The 19,101-nt window shown below is 36.4% G+C and overlaps 1 protein-coding gene across 1 annotated transcript in view; it reads left to right on the top strand.

The window, feature by feature from the left end:
• Window positions 1-19,101, top strand: part of LOC149808564 (chromatin-remodeling ATPase INO80-like) — a 172,678-nt gene that overhangs the window by 132,111 nt on the left and 21,466 nt on the right. The window contains exons 29-33 of the mRNA XM_089979145.1: window positions 2,415-2,582; window positions 5,276-5,434; window positions 5,984-6,086; window positions 8,208-8,293; window positions 11,330-11,443. Coding sequence (XP_089835271.1) covers window positions 2,415-2,582; window positions 5,276-5,434; window positions 5,984-6,086; window positions 8,208-8,293; window positions 11,330-11,443 — 630 coding nt within the window. The remainder of the gene's footprint in view (window positions 1-2,414; window positions 2,583-5,275; window positions 5,435-5,983; window positions 6,087-8,207; window positions 8,294-11,329; window positions 11,444-19,101) is intronic.

Below are 19,101 nucleotides of genomic sequence, written 5' to 3'. Positions count from 1 at the left end.
TCACAGTTGCAATACCTGCTCAGGACAGCCTTTGGTTAGCTGTAATGTTATTTCTTGGGTTAGGCACTTGGCACCCATTCTAGGCATGATATAGCAAATAAAGACAACATCTCTGAGAGTATTGCATTTTTTAAAAACTGTTTAGAAAACAATTCATTTTTTAAAAAAAATTAATATGCCTCGTACAGTGGAAAAAGGAAATTTAATGAAAAATACCAAATTGTTTAAGTGGTAAATTTACTGTAGGAAAGAAGACCAACAAAGACTACCCCTTAACTAAAAGATAATATTTTCTGAATTACTCCTTTCAGAAAACATGATATTGACACAAACTTAGTTTTTAAACTGCACATTAAATTTGTGCAGTCAATCCTGACAAAATACAAAATAATTAACATGGTGGAGAGTAGACCTGTAAAGATATGAGTGTATTAATACTTGTAATAGACTTGTAACTTGCATCATTATTGAATTAAATGGTTCTGTGTGATATATCTCAAACAGTGACTTGAAGGCATTAGATAAATCTAGTGGGCTTTCTAATTAGCTGATAATTGACAGTGTCTGCTGACCAGTGGTCAAGCTAACCATCTGCAGGAGCAGAGGCAGCATTATTAAGCAGTAACACTGACTAGTAATTTGGTCTGTTTTATTGCTTACAAGTACTGGATCACTTTTCTGTCTGAATGCCTGCCACATATTGAAGGTCAGCATCTCTGGACCAGTCAAGGTTTTATGAAGTACTGGACAATGTTTGCTGCCTGGTACAGGTGCTGTATGGCTCCAGCTCCTAACCAGAGGTCAAGGATCCTGGTGACCTCTAGCCATTAGCACAACAAGTTACAATGGCTGACCATACCAGCAGATGATTGACATGTGGTGTAATTGCCACAGCCAGACTACTAAAGTGGTTTGACAGGACATTGAGAAAATTAAGCCCTCATCAGACATTGATATGGAATAATGATATCAGCCATGACTTGATGTGTTTGATATTGGAAGTAGCATGGCACACTTTCAATTATGTCAAGATTTATGGAATATTTAATTATCATTGAAAGCTGATGGGCAGCTAGCTTTCAGTCAGATTCAGTATTTATTCCTGCATTGAACTTTGCAATTTAGGTTATAGTCCACAAAATAAAATGAACATGATTACAATGTGGCAGGAATATAGCACTATAAAACTAATGGAACAGATGCTTCAGTCTTGCAGGGTAAGTGTTGAAGTCATGAACTGTATATTGAAAGTGAAATTCCTTCACAGGGAGAGTGAGAGAGAGATCTTAACTACATTTTAGGCATCAAATACTTTATTTGGTTGTGAATAACTTACAAAAAGCTGTGACCCACGATAGATCCACACCTGACATAGGATAATATACTGGAATATTATGACATCATCAGTATGATGTCACATTTTACATAGCTATTTTTTAGCCACAATAACAATCCCTGCAAAAGAAAATGATAGTCTGCTTAGAGTATAGAGACCTTTATAAATGTTTAGTGACTATTGACCTGCTGTTAATTGGCAGCACATGCTGTCCGTAGAAACTGATTTGGTCTCTGTAATCCTGTAAAACTGACAGAATTCACTCATCAGCATGTTCTTGTCTTGGTGTACATGTATTTCGTAAAGAAGCCTGTGGTCTTTAATTTTTTTGCAGATTTCATGAAATTTTATATACTGAATTGAGGAGGGGGATTAGTGACCAAGCACATTTTGATTTTTCTGTGTAATGACCCTTACATGGAGATAGATACTCTAATGAGAGAGTGTAATGACCCTTACATGGGGATCGATATTTTAACTGAACAGTGTAATGACCCTTACATGGCAATACTCAACTGAGAGTAGTGTAATGACTTTTACATGGCAGTACTCAACTCAGAGTAGTGTAATGACCCTTACATGGCAGTACTCAACTCAGAGTAGTGTAATGACTTTTACATGGCAATACTCAACTGAGAGTAGTGTAATGACTTTTACATGGCAATACTCAACTGAGAGTAGTGTAATGACCCTTACATGGGGACAGATACTCTACTGAGGAGAGCAAACAAATACACTTGAACCTTCTTGCGGGGGCAGGGGTATTTCTTGTATATAAAAATAATGTTTCAACACAGGGTTAGCAGTTTTTCGGAAAGATGTTCTGTCAGATTCTCAGGTCCCGTGATAAATGCATCAGTGCCATGGCTACAGTAAATTTGAACACGTGCCATTTAATTTAAATTCATCCATAAATTCAAGTCTCCTAATAAAATGCAAGTTTTTATAATACTATGAGTGATTACGCACACAAACAAAATTAAATTTGTTATCTTCTATTGCTGCAAACTGTCGTTCAGTGTAACCTTGACATTGATGGAATCTGATCATTGTAATTTCACTTGCATTTTTCTTGCAGGAGTTCATGTGGCACAGAAAACACACCTACATGCGGCTAGATGGATCCTCCAAGATTTCAGAACGCCGAGATATGGTTGCAGACTTCCAGACTCGATCAGACATTTTTGTTTTCCTACTTAGTACAAGGGCTGGAGGTCTGGGTATTAACTTGACAGCAGCCGACACTGTGAGTTCAACATGATACATGATACCTACTCTTACGTACTGTAATTACATTCCAAGTGTTCTCTGTTTAATCATAAAATATTATATAATACTTTTGTCTTCCACCATAATGTACAGTATGTCATGTCACTCTTTTCTCCTTTTTATTTTGTTAACTCTTTACAAAAACTTAAGTTCTAGATCACATCTGTTGACTGGCATATGAGGTAAGGAAGAAACCTATTTACTGTGGATCTGGAGGTTGGAGGTCAAAAAGAAAATGACTGATACTAACTTTACATCGAGAAAACATATCTTGACCTAAATAGGTGAATGGTTTATGGTTTACACTTTAGCTAAGAATTTTTTATTTATTTAGGGGTCCAAAGATCAAAGTCACTGGTTCAGAGAATCACTTTGATTCATATAATAAAAGTGGTTAAAGAATGATAACTTTTGATGGAGGCCACATACTCTGACTTCACTTGACTAATGCACTTGGTGTAGAAAGCATCCTATTGAATTTGAGGGGAAGGGTCAAAGTCACTGTGACTAAAAGAAAAATGGATTCCACACAGTAACTTTATTTTATACATAGATTGACATGTTGGCAAAATACACGTTTAAAAAAATTCAAACAAGCTTCATAAATATAAATTGGAATGTGGAATCCCACATTTAAAACAAATCATAAAGATTAAGTGTTTTTATGGTATATGACAAACATACCAGGTTTTTGCATACCTCCTGAAGTGTGAACTTTACCATAGTGCATGACCTGCAGTGTCAACTAATATCCAAATAAATTCTTGTGTAGTGTATCAACTTCCACCCTGTGATACAGAAGATTTTTTAATGTGGACTCTGAAGTGCCACACTGGAAACTCTTGGGCTTATTAAGGGAATGTTGTTTAAATAATACATTTGGACTATGTATATATGAGGATTATTTAATTTTTGCAACTTGATATTTTATTTCTTATTGAATGGTCATATCCATACAGGGTTTTCTATAATGAATTTTTATTATGTCTGCTTTGTCCTGTATGAAAATATAGTGTCAGTCAGATGTCTAATAAGGCCACCATTGTGGCCATCTTAAAAATCTTGTTATTGCCACTCCTCAAGAACAGAAAATAATTTTGCCATGGGATTTTCACTGGAAGAATTGTGATGTCTGGTTGGTCCTGACAGAAAATGGTTTGCACATCCAGTATTGCCACCATTTCTTAAAAATCTTGTTATAACTAATCCCAAAGGATGGATGGTCATGTCAGCACAGAGCTTTTATTAAACAACTTCTTGTGGTGTCTGATTAGTCATAAATGAGAATGGAGTCAATCTGGCTGCATTGTAAACGTTGCTATTATTATGTCTCATAGATGGCTGGTAATATTGGCATTATGCTTTCACCAGACTTCATATAATGTCTAGTTGATTCCAAATGGAAATGGTACCAGTCTGATATCCATGGCAGCCATCTTCAAAATCTTTTTGTTTTTATTCTTCCCAAACAAAAAGTCATATCAGCATGAGGTTTTCACATTGTGACTTTTTATGATGCCTTGTTTGCCTGAATGAAAACCAGTACCAATAGGATGTCCACCACAGCAGTTAATTTGAAAATGTTATCACTGTAGAATATCTAAGATGGGGTCAAACCTCAGTGATTAACAGGAAGAAATGGCCTTATCTTGAATTCCTGGAAATTCTATTCAGCCATCAGAGCATCAGTCCTTTCAGGAGACTCATTATCTTAGGGGGGAAAATGGTTTCTACTTGGAAAGCTTACTTCTGTATTTCATACTTGATTAGACTTTGTGGATTACTTGCACACATTGCAAGAAAGAAACCTGTTTAGTTGGGGGTAAAAAAAAAGTCAAACTGAATGTGCTTCCAGATATGGGAAGTAAATTAGATGTAGATTCTGGGTTCTACAGCTTAAAATTCAAGGTAACAATGACTCAAATAAAGACCATTCATTTCTACTTTGCAACATGGGTTTTACACTCCCTTATTTGGTTCATCATTGGTTTGACTTTTGGGCAATGAAGGAGCCTGTAGCCATTTGAGCAAAGAAGAACCTATTACTGGGCAAAGAAGAGCCTATTGCCATTTGAGCAAAAAATAGTCTAATACCTTTTGGGCAATGAAGGAGCCCGTTGCCATTTGAGCAAAGAAGAACCTAATACCTTTTGGGCAAAGAAGGAGCCTGTTGCCTTTTGGGCAAAGAAGAGCCTAATACCTTTTGAGCAAAGAAGAGCCTGTTGCCAGTTGAGCAAAGAAGAGCATATTGCCATTTGAGCAAAGAAGAGCCTAATACCTTTTGGCAATGAAGGAGCCTGTTGCCAGTTGAGCAAAGAAGAGCCTAATACTTTTTGGACAAAGAAGAACATAATACCTTTTGGGCGAAGAAGAGCCTATAACTGTTTGTGCAAAGAAGGAGCCTGTTACCTTTTGGGCAAAGAAGAACCTAATACCTTTTGGGCAAAGAAGGAGCTTGTTGCCTTTTGGGCAAAGAATTGCTTATTACCTTTTGGGCAAATAAGTAGCCTATTGCCTGTTGGGCAAAAAATAGTGTATTACCTTTTGGACAAAAAGGATCCTGTGGCCTTTTTGGCAAAGAAGGAGCATGAGGCTTGTTGTTTAGAGTAGTCATCATCAAGATCACTGTGAAAAATTCACTCAAATTGCTTGTTTGATTTCATCTTGTAGGTGATATTTTATGACAGTGACTGGAATCCTACTGTTGACCAGCAGGCCATGGACCGGGCACACAGATTGGGGCAGACAAAACAGGTCACGGTCTACAGACTGGTCTGCAAGGGCACCATAGAGGAACGCATTCTGCAGCGTGCAAAAGAGAAAAGTGAGGTATGTACAACTTTCATTGATAAGAAATCTTAGTAAAAAGCAGACAAATTTAACAATTTATGCCATTGGTCTGCAGATCAAGTTTCCAAAATTTTACTTCCATTTACAACAGCAATTAAAATTATGACAGTTATTGGAGTGAAAAACAAAATTGTGGAACATTTCAGGCGATTGGTATTGTCATTTCTACATAGTAACTTCTTTATTAGGGCCCTGCTGTAATGTTGTCCATAAAAGAATCATTTTGTTGTCAATTGACCTGTGTAAGCTTGGATTCTGTAGCATAATTTTACTGTAATTGACTGGATCAGCTCCAAAATGATCTTTGAAGGTCTTTGAAAGTTTGGGAAAAGTCTTTGAATTTATCATTCAGAATTCTGTATGAACCATGTCCTACAAGATCATGTTTGATATGGAAAAAAATCTCAGATTTGATTCTTATTGTAAAGAATGAAGGAAAGCTAGCAAAATTTGATGTACTTAAAAATTTGTTGAAACCTTAACCTTTTTATTATTTTCACTAGTCTAAGAAGGTTTTGAAATTTACAGATTCAGAGAATGGTGATTAGTGGTGGGAACTTCCGACCAGACACTCTCAAACCCAAAGAGGTTGTTTCCTTGCTTATAGATGACGATGAAATGGAAAACAAATGTAAGTATTCTTTGCAAACTTAACCCCAAAATATCTTGATACTTGGCATGAATTATTATGAAGCTAAGATAATTTCATTCTGCAACATGTTTGTTCAGACACTCTTACTTTGGGGTCAACATCAGTCATAGAAACAGTGCATTAATGTTTTGGTAAAAATTTATCAGTTTGCTTATCTTTTCTAAACCCTTGTTGGATTTTCTTCATAAGTGGAACGAATCATTATCAAACTAAGATGACTCATTCCATGTTCAGTGCTCTTGTTTTTGTTATCTTGGGATCAAGGTCAGAGTCGCATAAAATTTGCATTATGTTTTAGGTAAAGTCTTTTCGTTTGCTTACATTTTGTAAACCGCTTACATTTTGTAAACTGCTTCATAGATTTTGTTTTTACATTGGATAAATCATGAAACTAAGATCATGAGCATGACATGAAGGCCCTGGCTTTCTGGTCTCTATCTCCATGACATGCAGGCCCTGACTTTCTGGTCTCTATCTCCATGACATGCAAGCCCTGGCTTTCTGGTCTCCATCTCCATGACATGAAGGCCCTGACTTTCTGGTCTCCATCTCCATGACATGAAGGCCTTGGCTTTCTGGTCTCTATCAACATGACATGCAGGCCCTGACTTTCTGGTCTCTATCTCCATGACATGCAAGCCCTGGCTTTCTGGTCTCCATCTCCATGACATGCAGGCCCTGACTTTCTGGTCTCTATCAACATGACATGCAGGCCCTGACTTTCTAGTCTCTATATCCATGACATGCAGGCCCTGGCTTTCTGGTCTTCATCTCCATGACATGCAGGCCTGGCTTTCTGGTCTCTATCTCCATGACATGCAGGCCCTGACTTTCTGGTCTCCATATCCTTGACATGCAGGTCCTGGCTTTCTGGTCTCTTTCTCCATGACATGCAAGCCCTGGCTTTCTGGTCTCTCTCTCCATGACATGCAAGCCCTGGCTTTCTGGTCTCTATCTCCATGACATGCAGGTCCAGGCTTTCTGTTCTCTATCTCCATGACATGCAGGCCCTGGCTTTCTGGTCTCTCTCTCCATGACATGCAGGCCCTGACTTTCTGGTCTCTATCTCCATGACATGCAGGCCCAGGCTTTCTGTTCTCTATCTCCATGTCATGCAGGCCCTGGCTTTCTGGTCTCTCTCTCCATGACATGCAAGCCCTGGCTTTCTGGTCTCTATCTCCATGACATGCAGGCCCTGACTTTGTGGTCTCTATTTCCATGACATACATGCCCTGGCTTTCTGGTCTCCATCTCCATGACATGCAGGCCCTGGCTTTTTGGTCTCTATCTCCATGACATACATGTCCAGGCTTTCTGGTCTCTATCTCCATGACATGCAGGCTCTGACTTTCTGGTCTCTATTTCCATGACATACATGCCCTGGCTTTCTGGTCTCCATCTCCACGACATGCAGGCCCTGGCTTTTTGGTCTCTATCTCCATGACATACATGCCCAGGCTTTCTGGTATTTATCTCCATGACATGCAAGCCCTGGCTTTCTGGTCTCCATCTCCATGACATGCAGGCCCTGGCTTTTTGGTCTCTATCTCCATGACATACATGTCCAGGCTTTCTGGTCTCTATCTCCATGACATGCAGGCCCTGACTTTCTGGTCTCTATTTCCATGACATACATGCCCTGGCTTTCTGGTCTCCATCTCCACGACATGCAGGCCCTGGCTTTTTGGTCTCTATCTCCATGACATACATGCCCAGGCTTTCTGGTATTTATCTCCATGACATGCAAGCCCTGGCTTTCTGGTCTCCATCTCCATGACATGCAGGCCCTGGCTTTTTGGTCTCTATCTCCATGACATACATGTCCAGGCTTTCTGGTCTCATATCTCCATGACATATCCGTCATAACATTCACTCATGTTTACAAGGCTGCATTCATTAATTACAGAAGATTTTAGTGAGAAAACCTTTTGAGATTTTTGAAAATTTCAGAAATTTCCATAATTCTATTAGGTTTTAGTGTAATGATTTTGTTATACTTCCCAACCTCATTTACAAAATATATAAGAATATTTGTTACCTTTTGTACATTTATTAAATATGCCAGCTATTTATATGCTTAACTTGTCTTTGGAATTTTAGTGAAGCAGAGACAAGACGAGAAATGTAAGAAGGAAGATACAAACAAAGAGAAAGATAAAAAAAGGAAAAGAGATAAATATGTCAAGGTAGGTATTATAATAATCGTGTAAAGGAGATTTTAATATTTTCAACATCTTTATACAGCTACCATGTGGTGATTTTGTATTTGTGTGTCCATCCATCTTAGTTCATGTTTGCATCATAACTATAGTTCTTCACCTTCCACCATTAACACGCATCTGAAGCAGAAAAGAAATATTGATTATGGACACAAAAAAGGTCAAAAGCTAAAGTCACAAGGGCTGAAGAAGAAAGAAATGTTTCCATACAATAGTTTGACTCTTAAACTAGATACCTTGATCAAACTTTGTAAATGGATTGCATTTAATATAAGAATGACACCTGGTGATTTGGAGGTCAAAAGGTCAAAGTGTCTTTGTGACTCTAATCTCTACTAAGAAGATCGGTTTCTGCACATTTTCTCCCATACTTATCACCAACACTGACCAAACTTTGTGGATGGCTTATATTTTTAGAGTTCCTCTGGGGTCAGCAGTTCAGATATTATGGTCAAAGGGCGTTAAAAGCATTAAAAATTAGTTTTCTCCAAACTTTGTTCTTTACAATGTGCCTTAACTTTGTACATGACTTGCATATACAACATGGAAGAGACCTATTGATTTGATGGTTCAAAAGTCAGGGTCACATGGAAAATGGTTTCCACAAAATTATCCTGACCATATTTTCTGTTTGACTTGCATTTGAGACAAGGAAGACCCCTATTAATTTCAAAAGTCAGGGTCACACAACTCCAAGAAGAGTCACTTCTGTGTGAGATACAGGTCCCAAATTAATAGTATCTTGCAATTTTGGATGCATTGCATAAAAAATAATTTCACTTAGCAACAGTGACATAGTACACTACTTAAACATCTACAAATATACTTCAGTACCTGGGTATCCAATCATCGTTGGAACATTTCAGTACCTGGGTATCCAATCAATGCTGGAGCATTTCAGTACCTGTGTATCCAGTCAGTGTTGGAACAATTTACATAAAAGAAATGTAATATAAAGTACTACATGGCAGGTTTGTAATATACAGTTTATGGTAATCTGTTAATATGAATGATCTTTACAAGCCATGCCGAGTACTGAATACGGCAATGGAAAGTTTGTTTTTCTGTAATTAGTTTCAAACCATTTAAGTGCCAAATGGCCAATAATTTGAATTTCTTTGATGTTTATCCATGCACTGTCTAGAGTAGGAATAGGGCTGTGAAGATTTCCTTGCCATACAAATTTAAATAATTTGTTGTCCAAAGAATGATGAAAATCTGGCTATAACTTGTATGTAATCATGATGCACTATAGGTAATCATATGCATGGGGTGATGCACTGTAGGTAATCATATGCATGGGTTGATGCACTGTAGGCAATCATATGCATGGGGTGATGCACTGTAGGTAATCATATGCATGGGGTGATGCACTGTAGGCAATCATGTGCATGGGGTGATGTACTGTAGGCAATCATATGCATGGGGTGATGCACTATAGGTAATCATATGCATGGGGTGATGCACTGTAGGTAATCATATGCATGGGGTGATGCACTGTAGGCAATCATATGCATGGGGTGATGCACTGTAGGCAATCATATGCATGGGGTGATGCACTATAGGTAATCATATGCATGGGGTGATGCACTATAGGTAATCATATGCATGGGATGATGCACTGTAGGTAATCATATGCATGGGTGATGCACTGTAGGCAATCATATGCATGGGGTGATGCACTGTAGGCAATAATATGCAATGGGTGATGCACTGTAGGTAATCATATGCAAAAATAATCATATGCAAGTTGGAATGCACTGTAGATAAACATGCAAGGATGATGCACTGTAGGTAATCATATGCATGGGAAGATGACTTTTGGGTAATTAGTTGCAAGGGATGATGCACAGCAGGTAATCATATGCGAGGAATGATAACTTGTAGGTAATTGTATGCAAGGAAGGATGAACTAAGTTACTGATTGCATGGGATGATGCTGAACAATTATATGCAAGGGATGATGCACAATAGGTAATTATATGCAAAGGATTTGATGCAGGTAAGTATTGATTTACAGTTTTAAAAAATGCCATAACAGACCTCCACATAAAGAACTCATTTTCACAAAGAAATTTATGAGCCCTTATATAAAGTTAACTTACATATCTAACCTGTATATGTAAGAGATCTGTCCTAGAGATGCCACACACCCAGATTTTGGTGGAATCATTCAGATCTAACCTGTATATGAAAGAGATCTGTCCTAGAGATGCCACACACCCTGATTTTGGTGGATTCATTCAGATTATGATTTTCCAGTAAGATAAATTTGTTATGTACTTGTAACATAACTGGTATAGCAAGAGCATCGAACCACTCGTAATGTCTCTTTAGTGAAAGTTGTAACATAACACTGGTATAGCAAGAGCATTAAACCACTCGTAATGTCTCTTTAATGAAAGTTGTAACATAACACTGGTATAGCAAGAGCATCAAACCATTCATAATGTCTCTTTAGTGAAAGTGTACACAAGCACTTGTCCAGCAATAGCAGTTGAATATTAACCAATCAGAAAATCATGCCAGCTTTGCAGCCCAATTCACCAGAAAATCTTCAGGTAATATGTCAAAATGGATGGGAGCCAATAAGGTTTATCTATGGAAAAAAAATGATGTTCTGCAGAAATTCAAAACTGATATGTGAGGCATCATATCTTTACGTTCTTTTCTCAGGTGATGTAAGGTTTGATGTTTAAAATCGTTTTGGAGAATTCAGAGTATTCTCCCTAATTTAAGCCCTGCATTGTCCATGTGTTTATCTGTAAATAGTTTCTTGCTACCACTGTGGAGTCCATATTTCTTATCCAATTTCTATCTAACTTGAAATATGGGTTTATATCTTTGAAATCTTAGATGAGTTCAGTCAGTAATCAGTTAAGAACCGTGCATATTAATGAGGTCTCTGACTTTGACACTTAATTGTGTGCATCTCTGACTTTGCAGCTTAATTGTGTGCAATACATAAATGGTTGAAAATGCAGGTTTAACTTGGTATTTCAGAAGCGGGATGCCAAGAAGGTGAAACAGGATGATGTGAATATCACTATCCCTGCCCCTGACTCCGAGTCAGTTGCCAGCTTGGACTCCTCCAGACCAGCTTCACCACAAAGTGAGGTAAGGTCTACATACTCGCCAAAGTAACAATTAACCAATTAGAATAAAAGATTGTAGGCCTCCTAGCCCATTATCATGCATGCCAACCATTAGGCTTTTGGCATAATGATGATGCTTTTTTAAAAACCAAATTAAGTTTTACGCTCATATACATGTTGGTTTATGCTTTTTTGGTACATTAAAAAATAAAATACAAAAAGCATTAAAAAATTGCTTTTGTCATCTTTGATTCCAATCATATAAAGTTGAGAATAAAGATGACTGCTGCTTAAAAATAGTGTAAAAATACTTTCATTATTTGCTAATAATAGCAGCTGTACATGACTCGTTTCCAAGAAAACAGACGGACTTTTCAAATATGAACTTTTCCTTGCTGATTCATTTTATTGATAAGCTAGTTCAGTAGCAGACCAATCTGTACTTTCAAACAAAATGGAGCCAGATGTTATGCGAAATGCTTTATGGTGTGAGTTGTGGATGTTATATGATGGAAAATGTAAGAGCAGATAGATGTTTTCAAACTTCAAAACACATAAGAGCAAACAAAAGGACAAATTAACACCACTTTACAAACTTTAAAGAAGAATATGAGATACATTTTGTGTTTGTATTCTGGTTTTAATCCATATGGATTTTGCCCTTTGTGACAAAAAATTTGACCAGCTGCAGATTCAGGTCAGTAACAAAAATAAATTTTCATAGGTGTTGTAATTCTGGCATGTAATATATCAATTATGCCCTTTCTTGACACATAATAGCAGTTATGATGCTTATACCTCAGGGGGTGGGGTAGCCTGTATGCAGTATTCTCAGTGCCATACTCCCTTGCTATAAGACCATTAATTATAATGCGGTTTTGGTCATAAGGTTGCCTTGGGCATGAATCCCATTTCAATATTCAGTTGTAAAATTGTATCAAGAACTTCATTATAAGATGGTTATACTTAGGGCAGTATGCTCAGAGACTGCAATGGATGTTGTTACAATGAGAGTAATATCTATTTAAACACAGAATACAAGCTCATGTTCAAGTTACAAAATTAATGATATTGTCACGCAGCCTATTTGGTTGTTCCTTATTAAAAGAATGCATATCTAAAAGCTAAAATCCATTCTGACATTCATATTGACTTGGGATTTTCACTAAAACACTATCGTAATATGTTGCCAATTTGGAATGAAAATGATACAGATCTGACCCCAATCTATCTGCTTTGATTTGAAGCATACCTGCCAACCATCCAGACAGTGTTTGAGGGTTTTGAGTCTCAACAGTTTTTCAAGCTCCCAAGTGGGATCATTGCATGCAAACCAGAAAACTGACAGCATGGAGTTGAAAAGAAGTTGTCTGCTCATATTTTGCAGTGGGTGGGGGTGTCACTTTGAACCAGGGTTCCCATGCTATTGGGAAAAAGTTGGGGAAAATACTTGAATTTTGCAAATAATGACGAAAGTCATCAAAAACCCAGGAATTTTCCACCACCACTTGACGCTGGAAACAATCACATAATTGAGTTTTAACTAAACTGATAGCGAGTTCAATTAATGTTGTTCTAACCAGAATATTCGTAGGGTGCACTATGGATTATTGCAATAAACATATGTTCTCAATGGATTAGATGCTGAGTCAATCCAAATACTCAATGGATTAGATTCGTCTAGTAGACTTTAATTTTCACAGTCAGCTTGATATCCGTTTCTTTCCTTACATGGAAGTTATGAAAATCAGTCTTGCATCACAGGAGGCCAGCCTGGTGGTGGCAAAGCATAGCTGCTTAAAGGATGACCTAGCAAACTTAGACGTTGTTAAATCGAGTCATACATGCATGAAATCGGTATGAAAATGGCTTATTTTTTGCTCAGAAATTGCGAGTATTTAAATCATTATGTCTTTAACCTGCTGAAAGACAAGAAAAAACTATGGTGTTGATGAAATGTGACCTGGTACTCGCGATTTGCATTGCTAGTCGCATGAGAACACAAATCTCACAACCCAAACTTTCAAATGTTGTAAAGAAAAACATAGAAAAGTATTAAATGAAAGTTATATACTGGTTGTAATAAAAATACAAAAACAAAAGGACACAAAATTCCCCATATTTATTCCAAAAACAAATTCTGGAGTTTTGTTGTATCACATGACTACCTCGTTGACATGTGCTCTCTGCTTGATGAATCAGACCAGCCAGAATGCTATGACAGTGACAAGCTTCTTGTCGTTGTTCTCAAAATAAATATGTTGAGAATTATATGTTCTTTCTGGTTTCTACAAAAGGTGTCTGATTCATTTAATATAATCAAATTTCTGTACAACAACATTAAAAATGACTTGTTGATATAAAATGACTTGGACTTCTGATGTTATCGTTTGAGATTTGTGAAGTCATGTGACTAGTAATGCTGTTGTTTCATCTAGTCTCTCAGCAGATCAAAGACATAACGATTATATTACTTGCCATTTCTGAGAAAATAAATCAGAATAATTCAGTTCTTGTTTATACAACAATATATAATTGTGATGGTCTTTTGTCGAAATTTAAATTAACCCTTTTCAAAACGTTTTTTAAATGATGGATTTTTAACCAGATCATCTTAAGAAGATTACGTTGTTTGAAAAATCTTGTGTGGGATTTTATTGGCACACATAAATTCAGGGTTAAGCTCTTTTCGTTACAAGACAATATTCTAATTCTTTGCGTTTATTGTTTTTATATATATACTCTAACAGGAAATGTTTACTTTGTACAAGATGCATATATATATATATATATATATATATATATATATTGCTATAGAATTCATTAGAATTAAAGGTTTGAAAGGAGACACAACTGATTTATGTTCATTATGTTGTTCCCACTTAACAACATAATGCAGGTCAGCAAAGTGAAGTTAAAATTTTTATTCTATACATTTACATGCCAATTTATAGGAATATAATCAAAGTTATTTTGTGGTTTTGTACATGATCATCTTTTCTGACTGAGATGTTTTGGAGAGTCTTGAAGCAGAAATATCTGTAGATTTAGAAAATGCATGTTTTATAATCTAAAATGTTCTTTAATTCCATTTAGTAATGGTCATATGTGAACCTTGTAATAATTAATTTGATCCAAGGGAAAAAGTTGGAAATGACCTGGAAATTTATCTTTAGAAAAGCATGGGAACCATGTTGAACACATTAAGCCTATAGAACAATGACTGCAAGTTCCAATATCATCACACAAATATACTGTGTTCATTTATCAGATCAAGCATCTAGAGATAGATTTACATGGTGATCCATACACTGTCAAGCCATAGCCATGTTTTCATCTTACTAATCACCTGTATTATCGGAGCAAGAACTTCCGATCTGCTCAGCAATCTGTGTTTGCTTCATCTTGTATTAAATCAAGCTTTTGTTACATTTGTCCTAGTGGTATCTAACTTGGAAGAAAAGTTACTTTTACAGATGGAAAAACAAAAAAACCTAAAAATTTGTTCTCCGCCACACCAGGAATAAGACAAGCATCAAGATAGTTTTGTGTCATCATGAATACACTATATTTGGCAGGAGTGCATACAGTTTTTGGTTTTGAACATTTGAACCCATTTTTTTCTCCATTTTTGAACTCTTTCTGCTTATCTGTAAATTATGTTCAATAGTATTAATTCACTTTGATCTAAAGCAGATAGAAATGTCTTCATCATATAATGAAAAGTCAGTTTCTAGATTAAGGCATTTGACATGATTTTCCTATTGATCAGCATGCTGCCCTGAGGTACATTTGCCTCCTGAGGTATATTCGTCTCCTGAGGATATCTTTAAAGTTTCTGTATTTCCTAAAATTGGAGATGAAGTTATGTAGCCAGTCCCTTAGACCTAGGTTGAAAAGGTTATTTTATAATGCTGTACTTCACGTAGTGTCATCAGCTTTTTTCCAAGAAAAGATGGCAACTATATATGGGGTTTTTTTTATATGAAGGCATCTCTGATAGATGGTAATCTCAAGACGGCCTAGATGGTCCATTGGCATCTTAATCCATGTTGAAATTCTGAACTTTGTTGGATACGAGATACCAGAGTAGGCTGTCATTTATCATTCATTCCATGGTTTTGCAAATACAGCTTGCTGATGAACAAAAGATTGATTTAATCCTTTCCAGGTTTCAGTATTGGTATCACCATCGCTTTTCACTATTTTCCCAAATTTTATTTAAAATGATTAGTAATGTACTTAGCTGTGTCGTCAGGCAAACAGGGAGTCAGTTGTATCAGTTCAGTAACAAAGCAGTCAAACATGAGGCCCTTTATTTCTTGTGTCACACATAATCATCAGACCTTTTATTCCTGTCGTGTCACACATAATCATCAGGCCTTTTAGTCCTGTAGTGTCACACATAATCATCAGGCTTTTTAGTCCTGTAGTGTCACACATAATCATCAGGCTTTTTAGTCCTGTAGTGTCACACATAATCATCAGGCCTTTTAGTCCTGTAGTGTCACACATAATCATCAGACCTTTTATTCCTGTAGTGTCACACAATCATCAGGCCTTTTATCCCTGTAGTGTCACACATAATCATCAGGCCTTTTATTCCTGTAGTGTCACACATAATCATCAGACCTTTTATCCCTGTAGTGTCACACATAATCATCAGACCATTTATTTTTCTAGTGTAACGCATAATCATGAGGCCCATTATTACCCTTGTGTCATACATAATCATTAGAGCTGTTCCATTAAAACATATATGGGACCCAGGGAAGGCACTTTTAAAGTGGGGTACTCACCCATAGATGCAGTTTAGAATTTTGTTATCATTTTAATATGAACTCTGTGCAATCAATGTACCCTGGCATATATTTGTGAAAAAAACTGCCTTACCTGGGTAACATGCATCTTTCAGTGGAACAGTCCTTTTACTACTTTGGTGTCACACATAATCATTTCTTATACTACTTTGGTGTCACACATAATCATTTCTTTTACTACTTTGGTGTCACACATAATCATTTCTTTTACTACTTTGGTGTCACACATAATCATTTCTTTTACTACTTTGGTGTCACACATAATCAGTCCTTTTACTACTTTGGTGTCACACATAATCAGTCCTTTTACTACTTTGGTGTCACACATAATCATTTCTTTTACTACTTTGGTGTCACACATAATCATTTCTTTTATTACTTTGGTGTCACACATAATCAGTCCTTTTACTACTTTGGTGTCACACATAATCAGTCCTTTTACTACTTTGGTGTCACACATAATCATTTCTTTTACTACTTTGGTGTCACACATAATCATTTCTTTTACTACTTTGGTGTCACACATAATCATTTCTTTCACTACTTTGGTGTCACAAATAATCATTTCTTTTACTACTTTGGTGTCACACATAATCATTTCTTTTACTACTTTGGTGTCACACATAATCAGTCCTTTTACTACTTTGGTGTCGCACATAATCATTTCTTTTACTACTTTGGTGTCACACATAATCATTTCTTTTACTACTTTGGTGTCACACATAATCATTTCTTTTACTACTTTGGTGTCACACATAATCATTTCTTTTACTACTTTGATGTCACACATAATCAGTCCTTTTACTACTTTGGTGTCACACATAATCATTTCTTTTACTACTTTGGTGTCACACATAATCAGTCATTTTACTACTTTGGTGTCACACATAATCATCAGGCCTTTTACTACTTTGGTGTCACACATAATCATTTCTTTTACTACTTTGGTGTCACACATAATCAGTCCTTTTACTACTTTGGTGTCACACATAATCATTTCTTTTACTACTTTGGTGTCACACATAATCAGTCCTTTTACTACTTTGGTGTCACACATAATCATCAGGCCTTTTACTACTGTGGTGTCACACATAATCATTAGGCCCTTTATTCCAATTGTGTCATTGTTAATCTTCTCCAAGATATTTTAATATTTCGTGGGGGGGGGGATGGGTTAAGATGAAAATTTCTCTTGACACAAAAGATCAGTATTAATTAACCAAGCACTTTGTATCTTAATTTTTTTCAAGAATCCAGTCTATTTACAAAAGATAATTTGAGAATTTCCTGCTATTTTTTAAGTTCCTGAAATCTTTACATGGTCAACTCCTCACAGTAGTCAACACTCTTTTGTGTTAAATTAAATTTGAGGAGTTTACATGCATTGCCATCTTTTGTACCTGTCACAGTCATACCAAAGTTATAAAGAGTATCATAAATGAGATGATTGAGATATATATATATATATATATATATATATATATATATATATATGATATCATCTTCACTTTATGATATCATCTTCATTTTGGAAAGTTTGAAATGATATTGGAACATTTTAAGCCGCTGTCATATCAATCCACACAGTTGATTTTAGCAACTGCCATTACTTTGTATTGAAATTTATTCCTGTCATTCTCCATCTCCTAGGATATTTTTAATTAGTGTTCTGAAAGCTTAATTAGACCATTAAGTTACATGTACTCAGTTTTGCCTATGGCACACTTAAGTTAATGAAAAACACAGAAACAAACCAAACAAAAATTCTCAGTTGTTATGATACCTGTAATGCTATACCCCTCAGGGTCAGTGAACACCACTTGTACCATCATTAATTAGTACAGTATTCATTGATGCTGTGACATGGAGCAGTGAGAACTGTATCATTTCTGAGGCTGGAGTTTTCACTGCATGAAGAATGTAGGCACAGCAGTAAATTGATATCAGAAATCTAGATGTGTTTCTTGACAAAAGTGTAAAAATATACAGGACACAGGTTTACTAGGGTAAATCCTGTCTTTGCAGATGTTTTTATGTAAGGATACCTATCCATAAAGGACAGATTTTTGTGACCCCTTGAATGTCATCCAAAGACCAGTATCTCTGCATTTAAATAAATAGTTAAATCACAAATGACATGACCTATGGATTAATAATGTCGGTCGGGAAATTGGTCTGGCTGGCTTCAATACAGTGGTTGGGGTTTGCATGTAGATATTTTCTTGACACTTTTGCTTGCAGACTCGCATCACTTGGCATGTTAATATTTCATGAGAAATACTATGGCCATCAGGTACAACTAGGTTACTGTGACCTATATTTTTATGGTTGGCAATCTAGTATCCAGTGATGATTTTATTGTCTAAACCATAATCTCTCCACCACCACCACCATTATCATAAAGATTGTGCTTGGCTTGAAGAATTTGTACCAAGGCATCTTCACTAGCCAAATATTGTTGATCGACTCAGTTCCTGATGACATCTGGCTAGCAAAGATATGCCTGACATGGTTTGTTTCAAAACAGCTATTTTAGTTAAAATTCAAGATCACCTGTGCCAACTGAGTTTAGAGTTTGTATACACCTGCCATAAGGTAATGCTTATAATATGTGATAATGTTTGCTATCTGTTTATCCATCTGCACATTACATGAATATTTCTTCACTGTAACTTGCATTATTCATGTGTACAAATACTAAACATTGTGAATTGCACAAGGGATAAAGAAGAACCATATCAATTTTGGGGACACAAAGTCCGAGGTCAAGGTCACTGACTGAAAGAATAAGTATGGTTTCCATACAGAAACACATTCTGCATGACATACCTTGACCAAATTTTTGTGGATGGCTTGCATG

This window comes from Sinohyriopsis cumingii, chromosome 1 (genome assembly GCF_028554795.1).
Source record: "Sinohyriopsis cumingii isolate HCF-2022 chromosome 1, ASM2855479v2, whole genome shotgun sequence".
NCBI classification, from domain to species: domain Eukaryota; kingdom Metazoa; phylum Mollusca; class Bivalvia; order Unionida; family Unionidae; genus Sinohyriopsis; species Sinohyriopsis cumingii.
This window is presented reverse-complemented; position numbering and strand designations above follow the sequence as displayed.